This window comes from Zalophus californianus, chromosome 16 (genome assembly GCF_009762305.2).
Source record: "Zalophus californianus isolate mZalCal1 chromosome 16, mZalCal1.pri.v2, whole genome shotgun sequence".
Lineage (NCBI taxonomy): Eukaryota > Metazoa > Chordata > Mammalia > Carnivora > Otariidae > Zalophus > Zalophus californianus.
This window is the reverse complement of record NC_045610.1, coordinates 44,783,514-44,800,968: the sequence shown is the minus strand read 5'-3', so window position 1 is coordinate 44,800,968 and position 17,455 is coordinate 44,783,514. Positions and strand designations below refer to the sequence as shown.

Genomic DNA, 17,455 nt, shown 5'->3' with positions numbered 1-17,455 from the left:
GGTTTTGATTTGCATTTTCCTGATGATGAGTGATGTTGAGCATCTTTTCATGTGTCTGTTGGCCATCTGTAGGTCTTCTTTAAAAAAAAAAGATTTTATTTATTTATTTGAGAGAGCGCACAAGCTGGGGGAGAGGCGGAGGGAGAGGGAGAAGCAGACTCCCCGCTGAGCAGGGAGCACCCTGTGGGGCTTGATCCCAGGGCCCTGAGATCATGACCTGAGCTGAAGGTGAACGTTTAACCGACTGAACCACCCAGGTGCCCCTGTGTGTCCTCTTTGGAGAAATGTCTGTTCATGTCTTCTGCCCATTTTAATTGGATTATTTGGGGGGTTTTTTGGTGTTGAGCTGTATAAATTCTTTATATATTTTGGATACTTAACCTTTATTGAATATGTCACTTGCAAATATCTTCTCCCATTCAGTAGGTTGTCTTTTAGTTTTGTTGATTGTTTCCTTTACTATGCAGAAGCTTTTTATTTTGATGTAGTCCCAATAGTTTGCTTTTGTTCCCCGTGCCTCAGGAGACATATTTAGAAAGATGTTGTTAAAGCCAATATCAGAGAAATTACTGCCTGTGCTCTCTTCTAGGATTTTTATGGTTTTAGGTCTCACATTTAGGTCCTTCATCCATTTTGAGTTTACTTTTGTATATGGTGTAAGAAAGTGGTCCAGTTTCATTCTCTTGCACATAGCTGTCCAGTTTTCCCAACAACATTTTTTGAAGAGACTGTCTTTCTCCTTGCATATTCTTGCCTCCTTTGTCGAAGATTAATTGACCATATAATTGTGAGTTTGCTTCTGGGCTTTCTGGTCTGTTCCATTGATCTATGTGTCTGTTTTTGTGCCAGTACCATACTCTTTTGATTACTACAGCTATGTAATATAACTTGAATTGTGGAATTGTGATATCTCCAGTTTTGTTTTTCTTTTTCAATATTGCTTTGGTTATTCAGGGTCTTTTGTGGTTCATACAAATTTTATGATTGTTCTAGTTCTGTGAAAACTGCTGTTGGAATTTTGATAGGGATTGTATTAAATCTGTAGATTGCTTTGGGTAGTAACCATAGATCTGCTTTCTGTTACTCAAAATTGGGTTGCATTTTCTAGAATGTTATATAAATGGAGTCATGTGGTAAGTACTCTTTTCTAACTGGCTTCTTTCATTCACCGTAATTATTTTGATTCATCCATGTTGTTATGTATATCAATAATTCATTTTTATTGCTGAATAGTATTCCATTATATGAATATGCCACAATTTATCTGCTCACCATTGATGGACATTTGATTTGTTCCAATTTTTGGCTATTAAAAATAAAGCTTCTATGTGTGTACAAGTCTTTATATGGATACATACTTCCATTTCTCTTGGGGTAAATACCTGGAAGTGGATGGCTGGTTCCTATGGTAAGGGTGTGTTTAAGTTTTTAAAAAACTATTTTCCACAGTGGTTGTACCATTTTACATTCCCACCAGCAGTGTATGAGGTTTCCATTTTCTTCACATGTTTGCTAATACTTGCTATAGTAAGTGTTTTTAATTTTAGACAGCTGAACAGGTGTATAGTGGCATCTCAGTGTGGCTTTTATTTGCATTTCCTTTATAATTAATGATGTCAGATATCTTTTCATATGCTTATTTGTCTTTTGCCTACATTATTATTGAATTTGGAGAGTTCTTTATATATTCTGGAAAGAAGTCCTCTATCAAATATGTAATTTACTAAGTATTTTCTCCCATTTTGTAGCTCGTATTTTCATTCTCTTAAGGGTGTCTTTGGCAAGATAGAAATTCTTAATTTTGATGGTGTCCAATTTATCCATCTTTTTTTGTAGGCTATGCTTATGGTGTCATATCTAAGAAATCTTGCCCAACACAAGGTCTCCTGTGTTTTCTTTGAGACGTTTATAGTTTTCGGTTTTATATTTAGATCTTTGAACCAATTTGAGTTCATTTCTATATATGGTTTGGATTGATGTTTGCTTTTTTGCATATGGATATCCAGTAGTTCCAGCACCATTTGTTGGAAAGACTATCCTTTCTCCACTCAACTGCCTTGGAACCTGAAAATAAGTTATCCATATCTCTTTCCTTCTGGACTTTCTATTCTGTTTCTTTGATCTGTTTGTCTAAATTTATACTAATATCACAAAGTCTTGAAAGTGTAGCTTCATAAGTCTTGTAATCTGGTAGCGTTAGTCCTCCAATTTTGTCTTCTTTTTCAAAGTTGTTTTGGCTATTCTAGGAGCTTTACATTTCCGTATGAATTTTAGCATTAGCTTGCCAATTTCTACAGACAAGTCTGGTGGGATTTTTATCTGTAAATCAATTTGGGGAGAATTGACATGTTAACAATACTGAATCTTCTGATCCATGAACACTTTATGTCTCTTCATTTATTTAGGTCTTCTTTAATTTTTCCCCGGAATATTTTATAGTTTTCAGTGTGTAAGCCTTTTACATCTTTTCAGACTTTTCTAAGTATTTTATACTTTGGATGCTATTTTTTAATGATGAAATTTTTTAAAATTTCAATTTCTAATTGTTTATTGCTAGGTATTAGAGATAAATTAATTTTTTGTATATTGATCTTTTATCCTACAAACTTGAGAAATTCATTTATTAGTTCTAGTATCCTTTTTATAGATTCCATCAGGTTTTCCCCATAGATAATCATTTTATCTGCCCATAAAGATAGTTTTGCTTCTTCCTTTCCGTTTTGAATACCTTTTATTTCTTTTTCTTGCTGCATTGCGCTGACTGGAACCTTCAGTGTACTATCAAATAGAAGTCATGAGAGAAGACTTCCTTGCCTTTGTCCTGATCTTGGAGAGAAAGCATTTGTCTTTCACTATTAAATATGATGTTCGGGTTTTTTCTGTAGAAGTCTCTTATCAAGATGAAGTTTCCTTCCATTCCTAGTTTGCCAAGGGCTTTTTTTTTAAATTTGTAATCACGAATGGATGTTAGATTTGTCAGATACTTTTTCCCCATCTATTACAATGATTGTATAATTTTTTTAGCTTATTAACTTGGGTAAATTACATTGATTTTCAAATATTAAACCAATCTTGCAATCCTGAGATAAACCCCACTTCGTAATGTAGCATCTTTTCATATATTGTTGGATGTGATATAGTAAAATTTTGTTTAGAATTTTGTATCTGTGCTCATGAGAGATATTGGTCTGTTGTTTTCTTTTCTTGTAATGTCTTTGTCTAGTTTTGATAAAGCAAAAGTTGGCCTTAAAAATGAGTTGGGAAGCTTTCCCTTCTCTTCAATTCTCTGGTAGAGTTTGTGTAGAATTGGCATTATTTCTTCCTTAAATGTTTGGTAGAATTCACCAGTGAAGCATGTGGGTTTGAAGCTTCTATGTGAGAAGGTTGTAAAGTACACATTCTATTTCTTTAGTAGTGCTATTTAACTTACATCTTTATTTTTGAGTAGTTTATGTCTTTAAGGACTCTGTCCATTTCATTCTGAATTTATTGATATGAATTAGTTTATAATATTCCCTTATTATCCTTTTAATATATATAGAATTTGTATTGATGTCACCCCTCTCGTTTGTGTTGTTGAAAATTTGTGTCTTCTCTTGTCTTTTCTTGATCAATATGGCTAGAGGTATATCAGTTTTATTTATCTTCTCCAAAAACTGTCTTTTCATTTCACTGACCTCTCCATTTTTCTGTTTTCCATTTTATTTCTGCCTTGATCTTTATTATGCTATTTCTTCTCCTTACTCAGTGATTAATTTTCTTTTTCTAGTTTCTTAAAAGTGGACGCTGAGGAAGCTGAACACTGTGTTAGCAACATCCCACATGTTGACATGTTTTCAGTTTCAGTCAGTAAAAAGAAATAGTTCTTAATTTCCCTTTTGCTTTCTTTTACCCACAGGGTTACTGAGAAATGTATTGTTTAGTTTCCACATATTTGGAGATTTTTCAAATCTGTTAATTTCTAATTTAATTCTATTGTGGTCACAGAACATATGTTGAATAACTGAAATCCTTTTAAATTTATTGAGTCTTGTTTTATATCCATGTATTCTGGTAATAGATGAGAATATGGTCTATTTTGGTAAATATTATGTGTCTACTTGAAAAAAATGTGTATTCTGATGTTGGGTGGAGTGATCTATAAATGTCAGTTAGATCAAGTAGGTTGATAGTGTTCAAGTCTGCTATATCTTTACTGATTTTTTATATTTTTTTCTGTCAATTATTGAGAGAGGGGTATTGAAATCTCCAACTATAATTGTGTATTTATTTGTTTCTCTTTGCCATTCTCCTTAATATATTTTGAAGTTCTTTTATCAGATGCATAAATATTTAGGTTATGTCTTTTTTATTAGTTGCCATTTCTATCATGATGGAATAACCTCCTTTATCCTGGTGATATTCTTTGCTGAAATTGACTTTGTCTTATAGTAATATAACCACTCAAGGTTCCTTTTGATTTGTGTTAGCATAGCATAATTTTTTCCGTACTTTTAACCTACTTGTATCTTTCTATTGAAGATCATTCTTGTAGACAGCATGTAGTTTTGGCTTGTGCTTTTTTTATCTGGTGTGACAACTCTATCTTTTAATTAGGGTGATTATGCCATTTATATTTAATGTAATTATTTCTATGATTACATTTAAAGCTACTGTCGAATATTTTCTATGTGTCCCACCTGTTCTTTGTTTCGTTTTGTTTCTCTTTTTCTTCCTGCTTTTGCGTTGACCGAGTACCTTTTTTTATTTTATTTGTTGACTAATTAGCTACAACTCAGGTTTTGTTATTTTAGTAGTTGCTTAATGGTTTGTAGTGTTCATCTTTAACTTACCACAGTCTATCTTCAAATGATATTATATGATTTTGTGATTGGTATAAGAACCTTACAATACATAGCATACTTCCATTTTTCCCCTCCTGGCCTTTGTGCTATTGTTTTCATACATTTTACTTTTACATCACACCATATTATTTTTTTTGTTTAACCAATAAGTTAACTCTTTTATTGAAGTATAGTTGATGTAATATTAAATTAGTTTCAGATGTACAACATAGTGGTTCAGCAATTATATACATTATGAAATGCTCACCACAATAAGTGTATTACAGTATTATTGACTGTATTCCCTACATTGTACTTTTCATCCAGTGACTTATTTATTTTATAACTGGAAGTTTGTACCTCTTAATCCTTTTCACCTATTTTGACCTTATCCCCACCCTCTCCACTTTAGCAACCAGTTTGTTCTCCATATTTTAGAGTGTGTTTCTCTATTTTTTGTTGTTTGTTCATTTGTTGTTTTTTTTAATTCTACATATAAGTGAAATCACATTGTATTTGGATATTTAAATAGTAAGAAAAGCCTTATATATTTACCTATGTAGTTACCAGTTCTAATGTTCCTCACTCTTTTGTGTGGATCCACGTTTCCATCTGGTATCATTTTCCTTCCGCTTAAAACTATTTCCTTTAGCACTTCTACAGTGTAAGTCTACTAGCGATGAATTCTTTCAGTTTTTGCATGTCTCAGATAGTCTTTGTTTTGCTTTTGTTTTTGAAAGATCTGAATATAGAATATTAGCTTGATAGTCGTTGGGTCCCCTCTCTTCACTGCTTTAAAGACATTGCTCTACTGAGTTCCATTATTTCCAACAAGAAATATGTTGTCATTATTATCTTTGTTTCTCTATACGTTGTGTGTGTGTTTTTTTCCTTTGGCTGCTTTTAAGATGTTCTCTTTATTGATGGTTTTGAGTAGTTTGATTATGATGTGCCTTCATGTAGTTTTGTCCATGTTTCTTGTGCTTAGAGTTTATTGACCTTCTCGGATTTGTGGGTTTATTGGGTTTGCCTGTTTGGAAAATTTTAGGCTATTATTTTTTCAAAATTTCTTATATTTCCTCTCCTTCATTCACTCTAAGTACACATATATTAGGCCACTTGAAGTTGTTGCACAACTCACTGAGTTCAGTAGAGGCATGGGTTTTTTAGTGTGGGTTTTTTTAACATATGAAACACAGTTATAACTTTTTTAAAAAAATTCACTTATTTGAGAGAGAGAGAGCATGAGCGGGTGGGGCAGAGGGAGAGGGAGAGATCATCTCAAGCAGACTTCACGCTGAGCTAGGAGCCCAATGTGGGGCTTGATCTCATGACCCTGAGATCGTGACCTGAGCTGAAACCAAGAGTCAGATGTTTAACTGACCGCACCACCCACGCACCCCAGTTACAACAACTTTTTAAATGTCGTTGTCTGCTAATTGTAACATCTGTGTAGATTATGGGTTAGTTTTGATTGATTGCTTTCTATCTTCAGTATGGGTCATATTTTAGACTTATTCAGACTCTTGTTAGAAATCTACCCTCTTCCTGTGTGCTCTCAAGCCAAAGGGAGACTTTTGGGTTGGAAGGAGATACTTCTGAATTCAACTACAGATCAGTGCCACCCAGTTCTCATCTCTATCTTATTCTAGGCATACCATACCCCCTACCATCCTTACCTTTCTGTGGACACCTCTGTCCTTCTATTTATTTACAATATTCAAGAGCAGCAATGGGCCAACTGGTCCCTACCCAAACATCCAGGCCACATGCCTCAAGAATTCCTTTTTGCACAGCCCTGTGATGCCCTTGGCCTGCCTACTCAAGTAACTCCTTTACCACTAATTTAATTCTCTGTGTTTCCATGTATAGGATTTTACCTAGCCGTATGGCCTGCTGTCTCTGCCAATTCAAAAATAATATTGAGGTTGTCTGCAAGACAGTCAAGCTGCATTGTGACAGTGAATGTCTGACAAATGCCACACATTGTGGTGAGTCTGAATTGCCTCATGGTAAATTTTTAAATTTTTATTTTATTTATGTTTTTTTATTTTTAATCAACCATGATAAAATTTTTAACTAATGATGTCATTGCATTATTTTTATTCATTCAGAGTCAAATCCCTAAATCTCTCTTTTGTTAAGAAAGATTTAGTTATTTATTTGAGAGAGAGAGAGCACGCGAGTCGAGGGAGGGGCAGAGGGAGAGAATCTCAAGCAGACTCCCCGCTGAGTGCGGAGCCCAGCGCGGGGCTCGATCCCATGACCTTGAGATCATGACCTGAGCCAAAACCAATAGTCGTATGCTTGAGCCACCCAAGCACACCTCAGATCTCTAAATTTCTAAGAACTATTCCTTTGTTAAAAGTCAGATTCTCAGTTATGTTATTAAATTAATTACCCCCAACTGAAAAGTTGTTGATAGAGTGCCTCACAGTTTGTAAACTGATTTTATATGCATTAGATCTCAGGTGCCCTTTGTCTTATAGGACAGGTGAAGATACATTTTTATTTTGTTTATTTTTACAAGTAATATACTATAAGAGTAAAAGTGGTGCTGATTTATAAAAAAGTGTTATTCAGAGCCTGAGACTCCCTGTTCCCTAACCAGAAGCTGCTACCTTCTAATGGATAGAGAGGGCTCATCAAAAGGAATGAGATCTTGCCATTTGCAACGACGTGGATGGAACTGGAGGGTGTTATGCTGAGTGAAATAAGTCAATCAGAGAAAGACACGTATCATATGACCTCACTGATATGAGGAATTCTTAATCTCAGGAACAAACTGAGGGTTGCTGGAGTGGTGGGGGGTGGGAGGGAGGGGGTGGCTGGGTGATAGACATTGGGGAGGGTATGTGCTATGGTGAGCGCAGTGAATTGTGCAAGACTGTTGAATCACAGATCTGTACCTCTGAAAGAAATTATGCAATATATGTTAAGAAAAAAAAAAAGAAGAAGAAGATAGCAGGAGGGGAAGAATGAAGGGGAGTAAGTTGGAGGGGGAGACGAACCATGAGAGACGATGGACTCTGAAAAACAAACTGAGGGTTCTAGAGGGGAGGGGAGTGGGGGGATGGGTTAGCCTGGTGATGGGTATTAAAGAAGGCACGTTCTGCATGGAGCACTGGGTGTTATGCACAAACAATGAATCATGGAACACTACATCAAAAGCTAATGATGTAATGTATGGTGATTAACATAACAATGAAAATTTAAGAAAAAGATAGAGAGGGCTCTTCTATTCTTGGATTGTCCAACTCTGAACTTGTTCTGAATCTTAAGCTTTTCTGTCTAAAAACACTCAGGTGCTTTTAAGTGTTTTTCTGTATACTATGTTTTATTGGCACTAACTTGATGACTTCCAAAATGTGCTTTTGCACTTGGATAGCTGGAATACAGGTCCTTATCAATGATCTAGGGTACATCAGAAATAATACTAAAAAAAAAAAAAAGAAATAATACTTTGCTACTTCTGTAAGTAAGTACAGTGTTGCTTATTTTTCAAAACAATTTTTTTACCAATTATATTACTCCCTTCTCCCTTAGAGGTGGGTAGAATAGGCATGTTTAATCTCCGTTTACAGGTGAGGAAGACTGTGATCAGAGGTGTTAAGTGCTGTAGCCTAGCACTCAAGTGTCTCATTTTGCACTCTCGGCAAGCCTGTTGCTCCTCCTTTCTCGTGACCCTTATTACCTCCTCCTCTGACCCTCACCACCACCACTAAAAATACTTCCAGATCTTCTGGAAAAGAAACCCAGCAGCACAATGCTGTGCCATCTATACAAGCTGTGCACCTGACCTTCAGATAGTTGGAAGCTCTGAACAGTTCCCTAAATAAAGCAAGAAATATTAGAAATGAGAGTGAAGTAGGCATCTGGCAAAAGATTCTTTATCCCTTCTGCATGTTAAAACCTCAAGTATCATTCCATTGATTTATTGAACATTCCACATTGACATATCTCTCACACCTGGGAAATATCTTAACCTAGACCCCAGATCCCTGCCCAAATTTAAGCAAAGAGCCAGGGTGGACATAGTGGGTTTTTTTCTGTTTAGAGCTTATGTTATGTGAGCTGCAATATATGGGAGCAGAGACCAAGCAAAGGAATTGGTGGGTAGGTAGAGAGGGCATGTCCAGATGAGGACCTGCTAACAGTGGGTGTTGTCATGGGCATCTGTGATGGCAGCAAGAACACAAGCATGCTGAAGAGTGCAGGCAGGAAGCATCTGAAGCAGAACAGGATGGGGTATATGAATGCCAGGAGTCACATTAGATCTGCACACAGTTTAGCTGAGTGTCTTCCAGCCTTGACTTTTTTTGAGTACTGCACAGTCGAGCCTTTGGGGACCCATGGAATAATCCCAAATACAGTTATTCACACTATGGATGGTTCTGAGTAAATAGCTGCTTTTTCAAAAAATACCCTTTTCTCCTTTTGTTGTTGCCAATCAGAGATTCAAGTTTGAGTTTGTCTCCTCTCTAAATGGTACTCAAATATTTGTCGATTCTTAATTTATTTGGGATGTATGACTGTGGACTGACAAAAAGCTATACTATCAGTCTTTCATTATCAAAACTAGTCTCTTCTTTGTTGACAGATGAAGAATTATCTGTAAGGAACGCAGAAGGATCATTCATGAAGGTATTGAAATCCCGGAAGAAGAGCACCAGTACTGAGCTGACGATTGAGCCAGAGAAGGCATCCTCAGACAAAAATGGCGTCAGTTTAGCCTTTCTGAATGAGCAGCTAGACTTTAATGATGAAAGTGATGTTATTAGTGCGCTGAATTACATATTGCCTTATTTCTCAGAGGGAAATCTAGAAGATGTAGAATCAACGTTATTACCATTCATTAAACTTCTGTTTTCAAATGTGCAAGATGGAGACAAGCCCATGGGTCCCTTGACAAACAACACAGGGAACACTTCTCTTAAACCTGGACCCAACAATTCAACTTACAAAAATAAACTGAGGAAACTCTATTCTCTAGAAAATTTATTAGATGCAGAAATTCAAGAAAAAATTGATGAGGTGAAAAAGAAAGAAAAAACTGCCATGCTTATACATTCCGGCCTTTTCGGTCCCAAATTCAAACGCCAAATCTTTCCAAAGAAATTGGAAACTACCCAAGCACAGGAAAAGAGCCTCGCCAAGGCTGAGAGTGTAGGGAAAAAGATGCTGAGAGTAAAAAAGGTTATCAAGGGCCCAAAGGGCCTAAAGAGAAGGCACTTCAAACAAGTGGGCAATCAGAGAAACTGGCGGCAACAGAATGCCCAGCCATTTGTGGAGAATAGGGCCAAAGAAAGAAGGGTCAGTAGACCGTCCCCAAGGGAGCTGGAGCAGCTTCACATGGCGCAGAGGCCCAGGAAATTAGTGGGAGACTCCTTCAATACGGAGCCTTCGTTCATAAAGGAGCACAAGGCAGCAGTCTCTTCGTTCGTGAAACAATACTCCTTGGGCAGGCCTTCTGCCTCCACTGCTCCAAAATCCCTACCTGAGGTGAAAAACAAATCAAAAGACTTAACCTACACCATTTTTGTTTTAGAGGATGCAAATGCTAGAGTTAGGAATATGAAGGCTTCTAAACCAGTCTCACATTCCAGAAAAAAGTACCTCTTTCATAAAACTCGCTCACGTGTGGTCCACAGAGCACCCAAGGCCAAGCTGAGTCGAAAATTCAGAAAGAAAAGTCCTCTCAGTAATAGGCTGATGCTTGCAAAGAGGCCTCCATTCTCTGCCATCAGGAGCCTCATAAATTCCCCTTCACGGGAGGCTTTTTCATCTTCAGGAGAACTAAGTTCTCAGGAAAATCCCTTTCCAGAATTATTAACTCCTTCAGAGCCTTTTAGACAAAACACTACTGTAGAAAACAGTACTGCACAGAATGTTTCTGAGAACCCTATTTCTACAAGAAACATGACTGTGCCAGAACAAACCCTCTTTGAACTCAGGAACCATAAGAATCTTTCCAGTGCATATTCTACAGCCACCACAGACAACTTTATGCCAACTGTTAACCAAACCAATGAAACACGATGGATATACAACAGCACGGGCACTGAATTGCCCCCGAAGCCCACAGGCTTCACTGTGTCGAAGCTTTCAGCTCCAGGTGACCTATTTGAAATTCAGCTAAACCAGCAGCTACGGTCCCTCGTCCCGAACAACGACGTGAGAAGGCTCATTTCTCACGTTATCCGGACTTTGAAAATGGACTGCTCGGAGACCCACGTGCAACTGGCCTGTGCCAAGCTCATCTCCAGAACAGGCCTCCTGATGAAGCTTCTCAGTGAGCAGCAAGAAGTAAAGGTGTCCAAGGTAGAGTGGGATACGGACCAATGGAAGACTGAGAACTACATCAATGAGAGCACAGAAGTCCAGAGCAAACGGAAAGGGCAGGAGTCCAGTGAGGTGAGGAAAACTCCTACAACATGGGATCTGGACTTTGAGTCAGTTTAGGACATGCCATGAAAGCGCCCAAGGACAAAGGCCAGGGGGCTCCTAGTCTGGGTCTTGTCTTAGCCAGGTCACATTGGCTAAGACAGTGATCTGCCACTCTGCTCATTTAGACAAGAGTGCCACTATCCCCAGGGTAGACGAGAAGAGGACCTAACATACCAGATAAACGAAATTTTGAAGAAAAGGCTAATGATAAGATTACATAACACATTAGATTTGGTGTGTTCCTTAAGAACCTGTAAGCCGCTCATCTGAAAGAATGGGGTCTATTTTAGAGGAGCTGAAGAATAGTTAGCTTTCATCTTGTGCCTTTGTTTTCTAAAAAAATGATTCTTTATTTTTTTAGCTCACAAAAGAAGTTCCAGGTTATGGCTATAACAACAAACTCATCTTGGCAATATCTGTGACTGTAGTAGTGATGATTTTGATTATAGTTTTCTGTCTCATTGAGGTAAGGACAACTGTTAATTCAGATTTTATCTTTATAATAGATTCAGAACCCACAAACTGTAAATCAAAGCCACTTTCCCACCTACTACTACTTGATGTTCCTCTTCAGTCTGGAGGACTGAGATATGCTTTGTTCTCTTTTTGCAAAGTATATGCCAGGGAATTTTAAAGGAACCCCACTGACAGGAGATCTGTGGATTGTAACCAAGGCAACAAGCCATTAGACTGTTCTGAGACATTAAGTTTAAGGAGGCCAGAGTTGACATGATAGTAACATTTCTTCAACTCCAAATTATGTTGATTAGATGTACTCACCAGTCACTCTCAGACTACCACTGATTTCTTTCCTTGGCTGAAATGATGAGAGAGATAGTCTCCACCCTCCTGGAGCTATCGGTCATCCGAGAAAAAAGGACATGGCTTACAGATAAAAATGTCATCTTGTTGATTAATTAGATTTACTTAGCAGCTTTCTCCTCCACCGTGTAAGGTGTTATGTAACTAGGTTCAGTTAAAATCCTGCAGCTAAAATCCTGCATCAGACTCTTCCAAAGCATGTCCTATTTATAGTCGCCTGTTCCTGGAGCTTGCCTGTTTACCTTTTCTCCAATCCTATAATGACTCCTTACTTTTCCCAACAGGCAGGTGCTAAGGTTTTTAAAAGAATGATTTAACAAGTTGACAGTCTTGACTCTATCCTACCAATCCAACCTAATTTACCTTATCTACATTTTCTACTGTTGTGGCAGGCCTCCATTCCAACCAAAGCAGCCCCTCACCACACCCCAGTCACCCCATGCCCATTCCTGTTTCTGTCGGTGACTTTGCCCATCTGAAATTCCCTTAATTTGCTCTGCCTGTGGAAGTAGCGTGAATCTCTCAAAAGCCAACTGAAGTTCATCTTTCTCCATAAAGCCTTCCCTGAATACTCCAGCGCTCCTGGTCCTAGTCCTTCTGTGAGATTTGTCACCATTTCTGAGGGTCTACAGTGATGCATTCCCCTCCCCTGATAACAAAAATAGGGTAAACAATTTTTTAAAAGGCAGCTCCCCAAGAGAGAAACACCAAGGTCAACACATGGAGCAGAGCAGAGCAGAGATATGTAAGGATCAAGTGGCTTCCTGGTTTATCAGACCTGAGTGAAACCTGACTGGATATATTAACTGCTAAAGAGAAACGTGTCTGTCTTCAGGAAGGTTGGTCGGTAGTAAAAACATAGAAATGGTGAAGAAGAGCCCAACATGGGCAGTGCCCATCCTAGGCTTGCCCGAGAGTAGGGACGGCACCTCAGGCAGCAGATGAAAGTCAGGCCCACTAGTGAGGCTGTGCCTGGGGGGGAGACGGGTGGATCTGGCTACTTCAGTCCTTTCTGTTAAACACTGGATTCAGCTGGTTACTTTCCTTCTAATTCTCTTCTCACCAAATAGCCTTCTGATTGTGCTTCAGTGTGCCACGGAGGCCTGTGTCCATGGGAGGTAATTCCCAACCATGTAGACACAGATGCCCTATCTGTGGAACAGATATGTTTCTCATTGTCAAGTCCTAACCTGGCATTCTGATTTTGATCAATCCTGGGGCATTGATAAAGTGAGATTGCCTCTATAGGAAGAAGTGAGTTCGCTTTTGATGAGGACAGAGTCTGATTTCTGAGCCCAGGAGGCTAGGAACTGGCGTGGAGTCAGCTTACCAAGGTCTCTGGGAAGATAAAGCATTGGCCATTGTCCAGATAGTACCCTCTGCATCTCCAGGTGGCACGTGGCCTTTGGTTTTTAGGGAAGTTCTATAAATTCCTATTGCTGTTTTTAATTTCTTAACCTTGTGTTTGTATTTATGTGGTTTCATCATTTTGCCTCCCTACTTTGATGATAAGCTTTTCGACGACAGAGACCATGCAGTGTTTTTCGTTTAAGACAATAGTAGTGTTCATAGGAAGAGAGATGAGACATTATGTCAACTTCACAACGAGGAATAAGGCAGCCTAATATTTATTTGAAGTAGCATACAGAGTCCGGCAATAGACAGACCCATGTATTACTAGGACTTCTGAAATGTTACCTTTTAGTATTCAAACCAGCGGAAGAAAATAAATAAATGGTAATAGAACAACTGCTTCATTATTGGGGAGGAAAATAACAGCAGATACCCATTCCTCACCTTAAAACAAACATATTTCAGTAAATGTAAAAAAAAGAACACAACCCATAAAACCATTAGAAGAAAACAGAAGCAATATTTTTATCATCTGGTGGTGGAAAAGAGCTTTCTGACCCAACACCACAGGCAGAAACCTTTGATAGATTTGATCATCCTGTCTGTGACACCATTAGCAAACGTGGCACTGGTTTATGTCAAGCCTAGGAAGAAGAATTTTCCATATCTGATTTAATCCCCACAATCCTGTGATGACAATATTACCATCCCTCTTTGATAACTGAAAGAGGATGAGCTTAAGGGATGGCAAAACCCAAAGCAGAACCCCGTTCCGCCTGACTGCAGACCCCGTGCTCCGGTTCCACGTGTTCTGTCTCCTTAAAGATGAAAACACTGGCAAATATTTGAAACATTGAAATTCAATGAAAGCTCCCGAAAAGATTAATATATTTACTATAAAGAGAGTTTTATAAATCAATAGGAAGACCAGCAATCCAGGGAGGGTGAAGGGGGCAAGGACTATGAATGATGGGCAAGGACCTATCTGCCAGTCCTCTCCTCACGCCTTCTGGGATGTGGGTCTTGTTAACGAGGCCTCTGTTGCCTCTATGCTGGTTTCTTCTATGCTCTCCTAACATTTGTTGTCATTTATATTTTTTAATATGGATAGAATCCGTTTTGTTTTTTGGTATGGTTGAGGTGAGGGATCTAACTTTTTTCTTCTCCCTACCTAAAGATCCAGTCACTTTAAAATCTTTTATTGAATGGTTCATTCATTCTTCACTGATCTAAACTACTATTTTTATCTGGACTCTTATCAATCCAGTTTTCTTTCCCTGTACCAGTATCACACTATGTACTTAATTCCGGTTGCCTTATAATAACATATTTTGATGTCTGCTAGGGTAAGCTCCTGCTCTTTGGTCTTCTTTTTCGTACATTTCATACCTAGGCTTGCATATTTTCTCCACCAAATGTCAGCTGGCCAGTTTTTGTTAAAAAACAAAACAACTATCTTGAGATTTGAATAGGATTGTTTTGAATTTGTAGGTTAATTCGAGGAGAACTGCCATCTTTGCAACATTCTAGGAACATGGTATCTCACATCATGTACTCATTTCTTCTTAATGTCCTTCAGAAGAGTTTTAATATTTTCATCTCATAAGCCTTACCCATTCTTTGCTATAAGTTCATTCCTAGGTACTTTATGCCTTTTATTGATATTGTAAACGAGATCATTCTTCCATTTGTTGATTAGTTATTTGTGGAATGTAGGAGAGCTTTTGTGGTTTGCATGTTGAGCTCTTGATTTTGTATCTAGCCATCTTAGTGACTTCTCATACTTCAGTAAAATTTTAGTTGATTCTCTTGGGCCTTTTAGGTTGTCCATAATTTCATATGCAAATATGTTTTGTTTCTTCCTTTCCAATACTTCATTTTTCCTATTGCATTGATTAGGACCTCGTCAACAATGATGAATAGTAGCAGCAATAATAGGCATCCCACTCTTGTCTTTGACTTTGAAACAATGCTGCTGCTTAGCTTTCTGGTAGATGCTTTTCTTTTCTTTTCCTACCTCTAAGAATTTTTATTAGAAATTACTTGTTGAATGTCATCTAAAACCGTCAATAAGACGTATTGCCAGCTACACACAAGATCCCAAGTTAGGTACAGTGGGAGAGTCATAGGACTATTAAGCAAACCGAATTCCTGTCCTCAAAAAAGTTACCATCTCACTGGCTAGGTAAGACTTAAAATACAAAGGAATGAATAAAGATTTGGAGGCAGTGGTCATCAAGATGGGTAACTGTGATCACGTTTCCTTCCAAAACAGATTTATTCTCACAGAGCAGCATCCGAGGAAGGTAAAGAAGGAAGCTCAAGGTAAATATGAGTCTGGCAATTGTTAAAGTAGAATTTTAGAACTAGATTTTAGAACTCCTCTCTATTTCAATCCCCTTGTTTTACGCCCAGGACACCACCAAAGGCAGAAAGAATACTTATTGGGCCTAATGCTTTGCCTGGATCCAGCAAAATTAGCTCCCCAGCCAAACCTGAGTTAGAATGAGACTGGCAGAGAGCATCTGCTGTCACCAGTCCTGTAAAGAAAGAGGGTGGAGGTGGGGAGGTGTTGGTTCCTGCTGGTAGTGAGCATCAGGCCTGGCCGGAGGCCTTCTCGGAGGCTCTGGGGAAAGGATAGGAAGGGCCACAAAGTCTTAGGCTAAGAGGGCTAGTCTTCAAGGCTGATGGAAGGCAAGATATATGGCTCCTTCCTGTAAAGTGGCAGGAAAACTTTTTCTTCCTCCTCCTCCTGGTTTTCGAGCCCCCACTCTCCATTCCCTTTGTGCAGACCCCATAGAATTGTAACTGGGAGAGGCCTTAGATAATAGTTTGTCTCTTCCTTTTATAATAAGGAAATGGAGAAGAAGAAAAGGAAGGTAAATTGCCCCGTGGTCATACAGCTAGTGAGTGTCAGAAGATGGTTGCTTTCCAGTTGGGCACTCCTCCTCTGATTACGCTGTTCTTGGGCTGCAAGCTACATTTTATGTCACAATTCAGTACACACATACCGTAGAGACGTAAGCAGTTTCTAAGACAAACTTACTATACACTCTTTCTCTATAGTGTTTGTATTCAAAAAGAATATTTTGTGTTTTAGTGCTAGTTGTGACCTTTAAGCTGCTTTCACGACATACTCACTCATCAGTGACAGCCTGCAGTGTGAAAGTCAGGGAGCTAGGTATCTTTGCTGGTTGGACTCAGGCATTTTCTTGGTGCGATTCAACTTGCAGGATAAAGCAGCTAGGGAAATAGAAGCACCTCTCCTTCCCCCTCCCCAGGAAGTGATGTCTATGAGACTAAGTGCATAGGAGACCAATGTAAAATACCTCCGGAGAGTAAGGTGCTTCTGCCGTGCGACTGCACGGTTTGTTCACTGCACGAGGGCACTTGGCCAAGGGCCCAGGTGAGCGGGATGAAACTCCTGCCTATACTCCATGCCGAGCCACATACAAACATCTCCGACATTGTGGGGCCATTACAGACAGACATGGGAAAATTCTGGAAGCCCAGCATGCATGGGATTATTTTCAAGATCCCAGGCCTGTGGTGATTTTGCTTCCTGTGATTATGGACAGAGGTGTCCTAATAAGACCAGAGATGCACATTGTGAGAGGCATGGGAAATGGTATGAATCACTAATTGTCTGCGTGTGTGTTTCCTCCAAGGGGCTTCTTTCAATCCCTGCTGCGGAAGAGATGCTCAACAGAAAGTGAGAGTCAGGTAAATCTGAGCAGGGTAAAGTCCTGTGGCTGGAGAGTGCAGGGGAAATGCAGAATTAACATCGTCCTTTCTGTTTTCTAGGAGGGCTTTTTCTGGAGAAGGCGGCCACTTTGGCTTCGGGACATGTACAGACCTCTCAATGCCACACGCAAGAAAAACATGGCACAGAAGCTGCATGACAGGGGTTCTTCTGATGAGGATGAGATTTTCAACAAGGAACCGGGGTACCTGATTTACAATTCTTACCTCAAATGAGTAAATTATGAAAAGTTGAATTGTTCCTCTGC

The 17,455-nt window shown here is 38.9% G+C and overlaps 1 protein-coding gene across 1 annotated transcript in view; it reads left to right on the top strand.

Moving 5' to 3' along the window:
• LOC113930152 (leucine-rich repeat-containing protein 37A2-like) overlaps positions 1 to 17,455 on the top strand; it is a 49,172-nt gene that overhangs the window by 30,730 nt on the left and 987 nt on the right. The window contains exons 6-11 of the mRNA XM_035724471.1: positions 6,696 to 6,814; positions 9,424 to 11,237; positions 11,632 to 11,736; positions 15,721 to 15,770; positions 17,114 to 17,168; positions 17,250 to 17,392. Coding sequence (XP_035580364.1) covers positions 6,696 to 6,814; positions 9,424 to 11,237; positions 11,632 to 11,736; positions 15,721 to 15,770; positions 17,114 to 17,168; positions 17,250 to 17,392 — 2,286 coding nt within the window. The remainder of the gene's footprint in view (positions 1 to 6,695; positions 6,815 to 9,423; positions 11,238 to 11,631; positions 11,737 to 15,720; positions 15,771 to 17,113; positions 17,169 to 17,249; positions 17,393 to 17,455) is intronic.